Source organism: Danio rerio, chromosome 14 (genome assembly GCF_049306965.1).
Source record: "Danio rerio strain Tuebingen ecotype United States chromosome 14, GRCz12tu, whole genome shotgun sequence".
Taxonomy (NCBI): domain Eukaryota; kingdom Metazoa; phylum Chordata; class Actinopteri; order Cypriniformes; family Danionidae; genus Danio; species Danio rerio.
In genome coordinates this window covers 55982817-55995175 of record NC_133189.1, presented here as the reverse complement: position 1 = coordinate 55995175, position 12359 = coordinate 55982817, and the positions used below count along the sequence as shown (strand labels likewise).

Below are 12359 nucleotides of genomic sequence, written 5' to 3'. Positions count from 1 at the left end.
TGAATGCACTCCTCAATGTACTGGTGTTTTTGGAGGAGTTGCTGATGAATCTGATTCATGGTTATGTTTTATTTCATTAGAGTAAACGTGTGATATTTCTCTTACAGGATTCTGCAAAGTGCCACAAAAGCAATGGTGGAAATCTTTAACGTGTTCAGCGATTCGGGGAATCAGCGGTAAGACTGGAGAAAAAAAACACACTGAACTCAAGAGTTTGTTCCTGTGCTGTGATCATGTGATCCAGCAGGGGGCGTTTATATCATAAAATAATGTAGAAAACAGGTCATTTTTAGCACTTGGTGTCCTGTAGATTTATTTATTTTTTGACAGTGCTACTATAATCATAAGACTATTCTGGTAAGTTTAAAAAAAAAAAAAATTATATAAGCAGTCTTTCACTATTAAATGATTCCATTAAAAAAATAAGGTTTTATAAATTGCATTAATTTGCCATTAAGGAATCATTAAGCCGAAAATAAATGAATGAATGAATGAATAAACAAAAGACTTGAAATTATTAATCATTCGTTCATTTTCTTTTTGACGTAGTCCATTTATTAATCTGGAGTTGCCACAGCAGAATGAACCGCCAACTCATCCAGCATACGTTTTACGCAGCGGATGCCCTTCCAACTGCAACCCATCACTGGGAAACATCCATACACACCCATTCACTACGGAAAATGTAGCTACCCAATTCACCTACCACATGTCTTTGGACTGTGGGGGAAAACCGGTTGGAGCAAACTTACGCCAACACGGGGAGAACATGCAAACTACACACAGAAATGGCAACTGACCCAGCTGAGGCTCGAACCAGTGACCTTCTTGCTGTGAGGCGATCGTGGTAAATTATTAAGTAATAACTGAAAATAAAATATAAATAATAGATGAAGAGCTTGAAGTTGGCGGTTCATTCTGCTGTGGCGACCCCAGATTAATAAAGGGACTACGCCGGAAAGAAAATGAATGAAAAGCTTATTTAAAACTTAAACAATAATAAGAAATGTTTGCATGGCAACTAACAGCAATAAAGTTAAAGTTCAAATCATAAAATAAAACTAATCAAAATGAAAACATAAAGCAGCATAAAACTAAAAAAGTAGACTAAAGACTAAAAGTCTGATGAAAAATTAAAATATGAAAATGCAGATTCAAACTATGAATTAATACTGCATGTAAAAAAGAAACATCCAGTAAAAGCAGAATTGTTTGTTCATTTTGCAGAGCCGAAGAAAAGACGATTCTAGAGGCCTATTTTGTGTTCCCGAACGGCTCGGCGCTGGATTATGACGCAGTGACCTCCATCCTCAACTCTGAAGAGGTCTATAAGGAGTTTGGACAGCAGCTAGGACAGCTTGGATTCACTGGCATTGTAAGCAAACAATGCACATCTTATAATTTTCTAGGCTTCTGATGGTATCAAATTTTCTTGTTGCGAATAACTGTTGAAGCTTTTATTATGTATTTGGTATTATATAATAGTAATAATAATTATTATTAGGGCTGGCAAAATTAGCGCGTTAATGCATGTGATTAATTTAAACTATTAAGCGTGTAAAAAATAAATAACGCAAATAACGCAGTTGCAGTGCTTTTTTATTTTTCTGTCGTGGCTGACGTGTGTTCAGGGCCGGCGCTTGCATAGTAAGCGAACTCCCCGGTCCTCACTTTCATCCGCTACCCCCCCCCCCCCCCCCTCCTCACACTCCTTACTTTCATCCGCGAACCGGTCACTTTCTGGTTGAGGGCGGCGTGATTGCCGTTTGCCTAGAGCGCCAGTTCAGTTTGCTCTGGTCCTGCGTGTGTTTAACATGCAAATAAATTTGAATAAGACCAAGGAAGCGCTTTTAGAAGGAAAGTCGATTAACCAGGCTATCCTGCGTTTCCTTCAGAGCTTCATGCAATTTCGGGTGTTTCGTTTTTAATCTTTAGACTTTGCCTGCAGTTCAGCAGTTCACTCTCATTCAGCATATTTTCATTCAGGATGTTTTAATGGAATTTGATACCGCATGGCGAACAAAAAGAAAAGCCTCCGCATTTCGGGACTCGCGTGATCCTTAAAGGTAATCAAAAATCGCTGTTTACATGGTAGACTCTTAATCAGTATTATCTTAATCATAAAAGCGGAGTATTGGTGTCTATGTAAATGTACTCAGTGAAAATGGCAGATGAAGTCGCAAGCTGTCAAAGACATCCATATTCTCTACCTTAAAGCTGCTTCCATGAGCCCTCACATTTCATAAGTTTGACGTGTTTGCCCCCTCCACACAACTTTTGTAAAGCGTCTGCTTCACGTTGCTGTTTCAGAGTCCTTGCTTGTAAAATACAGCCATAGTTTTAGTTTAAGCAAATTTGATGAATGCGATCATGCCTGTTGATGAATCTGAAGGGATCCCTCGCTCATCGGGTGCGCTATAATGCGTGCGTTGCCTGTGTGTGTTTGTAGTCACCTTAGAAGCCAACATGGAAATCATTTTAGTTTGTTATTGGCATTGGTTGTTTCGAAATTCAAATGGCACTTACATGCCTGTGTTTTTATTTTTTGTAATAAATACAGCGTTTCGTGTTTAATCATGATTAATTACAAAAAAAAGTGTAATTACGTTAATTTTTTTAAAATCATTTGACAGCCCTAAAAATAATACATTTTTTTTTTAGAAAGCGCCTTTCCAGAGCTCAAGGACTCTTTACAATGAATGTAAAGAAAAGAGATGCAAGGAAACATTGAAAGAAACAATAATCAAGTAGAAACAACATTAGGTTCACAAACAACATTTTGGAAACACAAAACAAGACCAAAGAGACAAGTGAGCAGAGTGCAGGTGGATCAAATGAAGTGGTCAGTTTGTTAGATCAGAAGTGTAACATTGAGAAAACAAGTGAGGTTTAAGTAAAGATTTTAATTCTGGGATATTATTAGCAGCATGGAGTGAACGTGGTAGAGAGTTCCAGAGTTTGGGTGCAATAACACTAAATGATCTCCCGATGCAGAGGTGGTAACGAGAGACAGTTAGAAGGCCAGAGTCAGAGGAACGTAATGAGCAAGTAGGGATGTAGGGGAGAAGCATGTTGCAGAGATAAGAGGGAGCTAGGTTATTTAAAGATCTAAATCAAGTGTGCCGCAAGCCTGCGTTTGAGTGAAGGTCTCGGCCGTTAGATCGCCCCCTGGGGGCTGGCTGCAGTACAAGTCATAAAGCCCGCCTCCTCCGTGTTAATGAAGGAGACTTGAGCCCAAATAAAAAAAAATATTACACTTGCAATAAAATGTCCCGAAAGATGGTTCTGGTGGATTAAGGCACTGGTTATTGTGCTGAAATAGGTGCAGATCTTCATTTTTGTAAACAGTTTGTTTTTAGCAGTAATTTAATGCTGGGCGTGTCATCGTGATTGACAGCTGTGATTGACAGTTTCTCAAAGCAGCGCTTCTGAGCTTCGGCAGGAGACTGAAATGTTATTATTCGATTTCTGTGTTATTTTACCATGACAAAATGAGTTCAGCAGTAAACTACAGTTTCTGACATACATGATCTGGTGGAACACTGTTTATTCGCTAAGGTCAGGGCTTTTTTCGGGCTTTATTAGTTTGCTGATACACGCCTAACCACCCAGATAGCAAAATACACTCGGACCAGTTCGGCTAGATTCTCGCCTGCCGGAGACTTAACGTACCCCTCAGAGCTCAGACTGACTACCTCTGCTGGACCTACTCCGGATGCCTGGACTCACTGCCTGATTCCAGCCCGAGTCAATTGAGCCAAAAATATTTGTTAACCCTCATATTTGTTAACGTTAACGTTTACATAAAGCGTTTGGTTGGAAGCTCGACTCCGCTCATTTTCGCGGCTCCTCCTCTGGCTCCATCAGACAGTCCTTCTGCGCATGTCAAGGCTCCAATTTCAGCAGTCTTTTGCGACAGTTTGTGTCCGTCAAGCAGGCGTTTTGCCCTCAAGGCGTTCAATGGGAAAAGGGGCTGTCGCGTCGTCCATATTTTTTACAGTCATTGATCTAAATGCAAGGAGGAGAATTTTGAATTTAATACGGTATGCAACTGGGAGCCAATGGAGGTCATACAAGATTGGGGTTATATGAGCAGAACATTTGGTATGAGTGAGTATTCTAGCCGCAGATTTTTGATTGTAATCTGGAGATGAGGCTGACAGGCAGACCAATGAAAAGTACATTACAGTAGTCAATGCATAAAGAGATGTGCATGGACGACAGTCCTTGCTACTGATGAAGGGATGAAGTTAAGCAACAGAACGTAAATGAAAATTGATCAAGCATGACTATCAAAATATTATTTTCACCACATTAAATGTATTTATTTATTTTTTTAACAGTCGACAACTGGTAATGATCCGACTGGTGTGAAGACTGAGGTGTACATCATGATCGGTCTGATGGCCGCGCTGGCCATCGTTCTAGTTGTGATGACCACATCGCTGGTGTGCATCAGAAGAAAGTAAGAACTATTGAATTACTCTTTCTGCTTGCACTGATCTCTGATCCTGTTTCTTGAATTTTTTTAACTTGAAGACATGATTTCTAAAACAATTGTTTTTACAGCGAGTTCAGCCTTGCAGTTTTTTGATTACTAAAATTTCATTTAACTATTAAAATGGAACACAGAAAACTGAAACAGAAAACAATTGAATGCAAAAAACAAAACAAAAACAAAATGGATTTTGAGGAAAAGTCAGCAGATTATCACTACATTCAAATAAAGTGCAAAAACTATATTTCTTAAATTCTAAAGCAAATGTACAGTACTAAAGTTTTATTTTACATAACATTTTTTAAATAATATAAATTATGTGGAATCTAAAAATGGCAATAAAATCAAAGTATTACATCTAATCAAGCTGTTCTTTAAATTTAAGTTTCATATCACAAAATAAAAAAATCGAGTTTCCTTCAAAATTTAGAGGTGCTATACCAAAAATAACAATCGGATGAAGCTGTTAAGGCCCTTGTTTCTTGTCTTTCTGTCAAAACTATCAGTACAAGTAGATTATCCTACTTCAATATGTGATATCAAATAAAGGTTAGCACAAAAGTAATCTAAATGTAATCCAAAAGTAATCAGATTACAATTTCATATATTTTAATATATATATATTATAATATAATTATAATATAATTATAATTTAATTAATTTAATATATAATTATAATTTCATATAATTTCATATGTGTGTAATCTGAGGGGCCGATCACACTGAACAAGTGTTTCCATTCCATGTGCTGCTTTTCCATTGTTTTTCTTCGTAAAAACTCACTTGACAGCTGTGTGACCTGCGATCGGTTCATGAGATTGGCGAGTACCGATCGAGTCATGAATGTGGTTATCGGCCAATACCGATCTTCACAATATGTTTGAAAAAGTCAGTTCTAATGGATGTTTTGCCTGAGATTTGGTAGCATTTACACCGTTTTGACCAGCAGGTGTCCCTAGCATTTGCTTTTTTAAACACTTCGAAACTTTGAATCATTTTGTGAGGTGATTGGTTCAATTGTTTTAACGCATCAAAAAGCGTAGTTTCTCCAATCACTAGTTTTTTTAAGATGCAAAGCCACTTTCTGTGTGAATAGTCCATAAAAGATATTACTAACAACAAATTTTTAATAACTACCCAGTGCATTCACACACACATGTACACAATCACACACCTTCTCTGCTGAATTTCCACCTCTTTCTCCCCACTTCAGCTACAAGAGGAAACTGAAAGCCTCCAAAGCCATGAACTCTGCAGCCACGGTGGTCATCCAGAACCAGAAGAGCGGACCCGTCGTTCCTGGAACCAACAAATACACCAAAGAAGGGTGAGAAACTGAAATTCACTTTTCCGCTAAAATCTAAGAGATGACTTTATCTTAAGATAATAAAGCTAACTATTGGCTTTTTGCCATCGTCCATCGCAATGTTTCACATTAGACATCGTACGATGCCAAATTGGTCAACATCGCCCAACCCTAGTTTCTACACAAAGTTTTTAAATCAGACCCCAGAAAATAAATGAAACACTGTGTGCTATGGAAAGTGAGTGATTCTGTCTGATTTGATCCACAGAGCAAACCCAGTGCTGAATATGAATATTGATACGGCCACAGACCTGGGCTTTGATGAAGACGGATCCAGCGCAGACAGAGAGAGGTACAGCATCTTTACAGCACACACCATAGACATCAGAGCTGGAGATTGCTTTGAATGCATTAAAAAAAGAGAGAAGAGAAAAATGCTTTCATTGTTGAACAAGTCCATTAGAGGAGACCTATTATTCAAAAATCACTTTATAAGGGGTTTAAACGCAGTTGTGAGGCAGCAGTGTGTGAATATATCCAGCTTCTAATGGTAAAAAGGTATCAGACTTGATAAAGACAGTCTGCAGAAACACTTTGATTGACATTCTCCCTTTGTACATGACATCAAAGGGGAAAGCCCCGCCCACTAGTGACAATCTCTTCCTCATTAGCATAAACAGCAGTGAAAAGCCGCTGTCTGTCCATTAGCTATAAGAGTGTTTGAGCTGCTGAAGATAATGTCAGCATAGACTAAGAAGATAATAAATTTAGAGCATTATAGATGTCTTCTGAGGGGAGTTATTGCTATTTTGAATCTGCTGCAATGGTGACGCATAGACGTTTGTAGCTCCACCCTCTTTTCAAAATCTCATTTGAATTTAAAGTCAACCAAAATTGTACAATTTGGATTAAAGCCTAAAAAGGTCAGTTTCAGAGAGATTTATATATTTAAAAAAAATTATATATATATATATATATATATATATATATATATATATATATATATATATATATATATATATATATATATATATATATATATATATATTCGATATTATATTTGTGTGGTAGTTTAAGCCTAAACGTCATACATACACTCTAGAGACATCAGACTTAATTTGCATCTTGCCAGTGCTTCATTTGTAAATGTGAGGTCATGGAACAGATTGGTGTAACGGAATCGGCATGTCACCCGCACAAAAGGGGTACAGCGGGGGGGTTGGTGGTAGTGTGGATGGCGGAGGGGTGTCACAGACAAAAGTGAGCGGGATTGGATTGTCGAGGACGAAAGTGAAGAGGGTTGCGAAGCCGCGGAACAAAGTAAAAGTAAACAGCAGACAAGGGAGAAGGACGGTTAAGGAGGGGGATCAGTAAAATAAGGTGCGGAATCAGATTTCAGAGGTGCCGGATCCGGAGTGTTTTGGCACAAATAAAGCCCTGCATCTTGCAAAAAGAGGCTTTAATCTAGCCATTTTCATTCAGTTTGCACTTAATTACCCATTACCTTATTAATTGGGCTGTTAAAGTATTATAAGAGCAAGCACCACTGTATTACAGTTTGTAGATTAGTAAAAATGTTGTATGATTGTGATAGAAATGACATCAAGGCTGCATTTTACAATCAATAATACTGTAAACACACTGATATTATGTAATGTGTACATTATGTAATTGCTTCAAGCTTTATTTTTACATTAAAGCATTTTAGCAGATGCTTTTCAGCTTCATTTGGAGCATCATGCTTTAAATTCATGATTTAAATATAACTTTAATCAGTGAAAAGAGAGGAAAAAAAATCAGTGTTCGTATTTGAACTAAACTGTTCTCCTAGTAGTTCTGAGTCTGTTCATTCTTTGTAACTCAGAAATCATAACACTAGTTGAAATGACCGGTGATATTTGTTCTCTGTTAACAGTTTAAATTGGGAAATCAGCAATTCTACATACAGTGCTCAGCATAAACAAGTACACACTTTTCAAAATCACTAATTTTATGTCTTTCTCAGTGAATTTAGCCACTAATTTTTGGTGCATTTAAACAGAACCATTTTCTTAAACAGTTATATGCATTAAAATAAGAGTTTGGTTCCCAAACATCTTCAGGAATAGAAAAATAATACATTTAAATTGGATTAAGTTATTGAAAAAAAATATTTCAACTAAATTTGATGTTTTTTTTTTACTTTTTTTATTGATTTTATTAAATGGCATTTAATATTTTTCCCCAACATATTAATTTGGATGCAGTAATTTGGACTGTGTTCTTCAGTTATTTTGTCAGATGAGCTCATGTTTTGGCTTCAGTACTGACTAAACTAATGTATATTTAATGTGTGCATGTATATATATATATATATATATAATAATAATTATAAATATATATATATAATAATTATGATATTGTAATATATTAGAATACATTTATTCTAATATATCATATGATTATGACATATTATAAAAAAACATTATTATGCATATATGTATGTATGTAAATATGTATATGTGTGTGTGTGTGTGTGTGTGTGTGTGTATGTATATATATATATATATATATATATATATATATATATATATATATATATATATATATATATATATATATATATATATATATATATATATATGTGTGTGTGTGTGTGTATGTAATATATATTAATTCTAATATATCATAATCACCCTAAAGTACAGCAAATGAAACATTATGATTTTATGGATTTCTTTCAAGCTGCATAACTGGTGGAAATTTTCTCTCCTGGTAACTTGTTTTTCATAATGTCTTGTGTGTCTTCAGTAGATTTGCTTTGTGTGTTTCTGACTTTGTATTTGTGTGCTGTTTCTCTTCTCTTTTAGCCTTAATTCCCTGGACTACAACATCGACATGGCCATGGCAGAGAAAGACAATATGCCCATGATGGTAAATGCATTATTCAAATGAAGATGATGTTACAGAGCAATCTCAGCGTTATGCATGTGACATTTGCAGTAAAACCTCAAACAATAAATTTACACAGAAAGTATACAGTATGTTACCATTATATTGAAGCATCTGCTTATATTTTACAAAACAACTAACCACAAGGTTATGGGATCAGATCAATCTGTAAGCATATGTTTTATTTTAAATGATGAAAATAAACATGCAGTATGGATGTGACCTGAAAGTCTGTGAGTTTGCAGTACTCAACAAAGTTTATAGAAATTCTGTAAATTAAACTGCACAACCCAAATAAACAATGCTAATCAAAAGGAGAGGAGTTCGCCCTCTATAGATCAAAAGTGATTGATTTTATTTTATATTGTTGCATTCATGAGGAAAAATCTTCATTATGAATGTGACAGATGTGATATTGGCACTTGTGTGACTTTGGTAAATTTAAAAATAATAGTTTTAAAAAATTGACAGAGACATTTCTGAGTATTTTTGAAGTATTGTAAAAATGTACACAAAAAAAAAACAGAAAGGGTTTCACTATTGTGGTAAAAACTATTTTTTTTCCATGGTAAGGTTGACATTTGCATGGAATTGCTCTACACTGTAAAAATGCTCGGTTCCAAACATTATAGACAACATCCTACTAAAAATTGATTTAGTAAACATTTTAGGTTTTAAGATTGTTTTTTTGTTTGTTTTTTTACAAATTTGAGTATATTAAACATAAAACAAATAAGTTGTCCCCTTTAAGAACTCAACAACTGTGTTGATTTAGCTCATTTTAAATAGGTAGATTGAAGAAGCAGCAAAAAAACTTTTTTTGAGCGTACAATGTAATAATGCTGGGTTCCACACAAGCTCTTTATGTTGTCGCAAAACAAATCGATTAAGTTAACTTAATTGTTTTCACGAATTTAAGTGGATTAAACAAAACAACTAAGTTGTCCCCAAAAAACTAAGAATTGTGTTGTTTTCACTCAGTTTAAATTAGTTTGAACAAAACTTAAGACTACTAGTCAAAATCAACAAGAGATTTACCTGCATTAAATCAAAATACCCAATGTATATTTTACTATTGCAGTATTAAAGGGAACAATTGCTAAATTTATTGCTAAAATTATAATTGCTAAAATTAAAGGGAATCCATGCTAAATTAATCCACTGAAGAAAATAAATGTATTTGTTTTGTTTTGTTTTGTTAAACTTTGAAAACCATGTACATATACAGTGGGGGCAGGCCTAGATTGGCTAATCGGGAGGACCGGGAGAATTCCCGGTGGGCCGGTCCGTTTTTTTGGCCGCGAGGGCCGGTGTCCCTAGCTGCTTGCACTCTCAGCAGTTGCACTTTTTCATTTATTTATTTATTTGACCATAGCCTCACTCTTTTTATTCATTATTTTGCCGCAGCTCTGCTCTTTTTATTTATTTTCTCGCAGCCCCTTGAGCAAAATGCCCTGTAGCCTGCAGGTTACCCCAAACAGCGACACCTTAGTGAATATAAGAATACAAATAATTAATATTAATGAATATTACACCTGCTCAATGAAAATCAGATGATTCACTACATTAATAAACCTGACATAACTTGATCAGAAATCTAAAAAGGAGAAAAAAAGATTAAGCCGTCGATAAGAGTCTTGCAGGTCATAGTGCAATATTTATATTTCATTCCAGCCGCATTAAAGTAACAGCGCCACTGTGGTCCAGTGGTCAGCACGTTGAGCTAATACACCGCCGACCCGTGTTCAAACCTCATCTGAAAACTTTATATTATTTATTTTCGTTTTTTATTGTTAAGACATATAATACTGTTAGGGTTGTTGACATTTTTAAGTTCTAAAGCAGCTGTTTATTCGAAAAAGATGTGACAGTGTCATTAGAAACTGAATTGGAAATGACCTTATTTTAATATAATCAGTCGTGAACTGAGATGGGCCGGTCTAAGGCTTGAAACTCCAGGAAAGGAGTCCCACTCCAGCCCTGAGTGGGGGGCACAATATACACCCCCTCCCCCCCCATAATATATTTTTTTCTTTTGGAGAAAGTCTTCGTTTTTTTTTCGGCTAGTATATGACCAGTTTTTAAATTTTTTAAAACCATTTTTGGGTCAATAAGCAATATTAGTTTTGGATAGTCTCCAGAACAAACCACTGTTATACAATGACTTGCCTAATTACCTTAATTTTACCCTAAATAATCTAGTTAAACCTTTAAATGTCACTTTAAGCTGAATACTAGTATCTTAAAGAATATTTAGTTTAATATTATGTGCTGTCAAGGCAAAGAGAAAAGAAATCAGTTATTAAAAATGAGTTATTAAAACTATTATGACCACAAATGTATTGACTTTTTTTTTTCTACATTAAACAAAAATTGGGGAAAAAATAATTAAAATTTAACAGGAGGGCTAATATACCTGAGGCATCCGTTTTGAGTGTGTGTTTTCTGCTGTTCTGCAGGCGATTCAGGAGGAAGAAGAAGAGGATGAAGAGAGGAGCGAATCTCCGTACATCGAGCCTCTGGGTGCCGCTTTGGCTCAGCGAGAGAAGAAAAGAGGAGCAGACAGTCCCGGACTCACTTTTACAAACCATTCAGTAGACACCACTGACCTCTAACATTGAGCAAATCAATCACTCCCACCTCCACCTGTCTGCCAAGTCACATGTATGTGCTCCTGCCAAAAAGAAAAGAGACAGAAAACTCTGAACAAGCCGGCTGAAGTAATACTGCACTATTAAATGTGAAGAAAAAACACACACAATGGTTTGGCAAATGCACTAAAAGCAAGCAACCTCACATAGAAATCTAATATATAGCAAATATGCAAATTACAAATATGATATACCAGTTCATATTTGGATTTTACATACACTGTTAACAATTTGCTGTAGAATCTACAGTAAATGCCAAACATTTACTGTAGATTCTACAGTAAATATATGTATTTACTGTATAAAACAGTATAAAACTGAATATAAACAGTTTTACATACTGTAAAACATATTTTATACTGTATCTACAGTATAAAATATGTCATATATGCCATATGTATTTCAAAATATTGCAAAAATGTCAAACTGCTGGCAGCAATTTGACATTTTTGCAATATTTTGAAATACATATTGCATATATGACATATCTTACACTTGTTATGTTAGTCATATGTGTAGTTTGCATGTATTTCCATACATCACATTTCTATATGAGGCAATTCAAACTGTCTTTGATGTGTAGTTTTATTCGGCATTATTATTTTCTATCATCTTTCATTTTCTCATTTTAAATTCTGCACTTTTGGACTCTTTAACTAATTATTTTTGCATTATTCTCTGTCTCTGAACAAAAACATATACAGAAAATAATTTTCACATTATTGTGTGTGTGTGTGTGTGTGTGCGTGCCCTGCCAAATATTACCTGGCACTAGCTGCTTACTTCAGGTTTGATCAAAGCAAGAACATCTCACATCTTGCTAAGCCAGATTGGTGGCCAGGGTGTATATAATATGAACCGTCTATGTTGTTGTGATATATTTTAAGTGCAATTTTATGATAACATGTTCTGTTGATATGCAATTTTTTTTTGCAATTAAATAAAACTGATCTTGTCATCAAAACGACTGAGA

General features: G+C 35.3%; 1 protein-coding gene and 1 long non-coding RNA gene across 5 annotated transcripts in view; both read left to right on the top strand.

The window, feature by feature from the left end:
* The window catches only part of cdhr2 (cadherin related family member 2), a 53094-nt gene extending 40741 nt beyond the window's left edge, over positions 1-12353 (top strand). For 3 of the 4 annotated variants that reach the window (XM_017359165.4, XM_073922318.1, XM_073922317.1), the window contains exons 25-31: positions 108-176; positions 1228-1375; positions 4344-4465; positions 5712-5825; positions 6073-6156; positions 8654-8717; positions 11195-12353. In XM_017359165.4, the coding sequence (XP_017214654.3) occupies positions 108-176; positions 1228-1375; positions 4344-4465; positions 5712-5825; positions 6073-6156; positions 8654-8717; positions 11195-11350 (757 nt within the window). In that variant the 3' untranslated portion in view covers positions 11351-12353. The remainder of the gene's footprint in view (positions 1-107; positions 177-1227; positions 1376-4343; positions 4466-5711; positions 5826-6072; positions 6157-8653; positions 8718-11194) is intronic. The other variant, XR_012390011.1, reaches the window with a different exon arrangement.
* The window catches only part of LOC137487628 (uncharacterized), a 545963-nt gene that overhangs the window by 272335 nt on the left and 261269 nt on the right, over positions 1-12359 (top strand). The gene's annotated exons all lie outside the window — the stretch shown is intronic.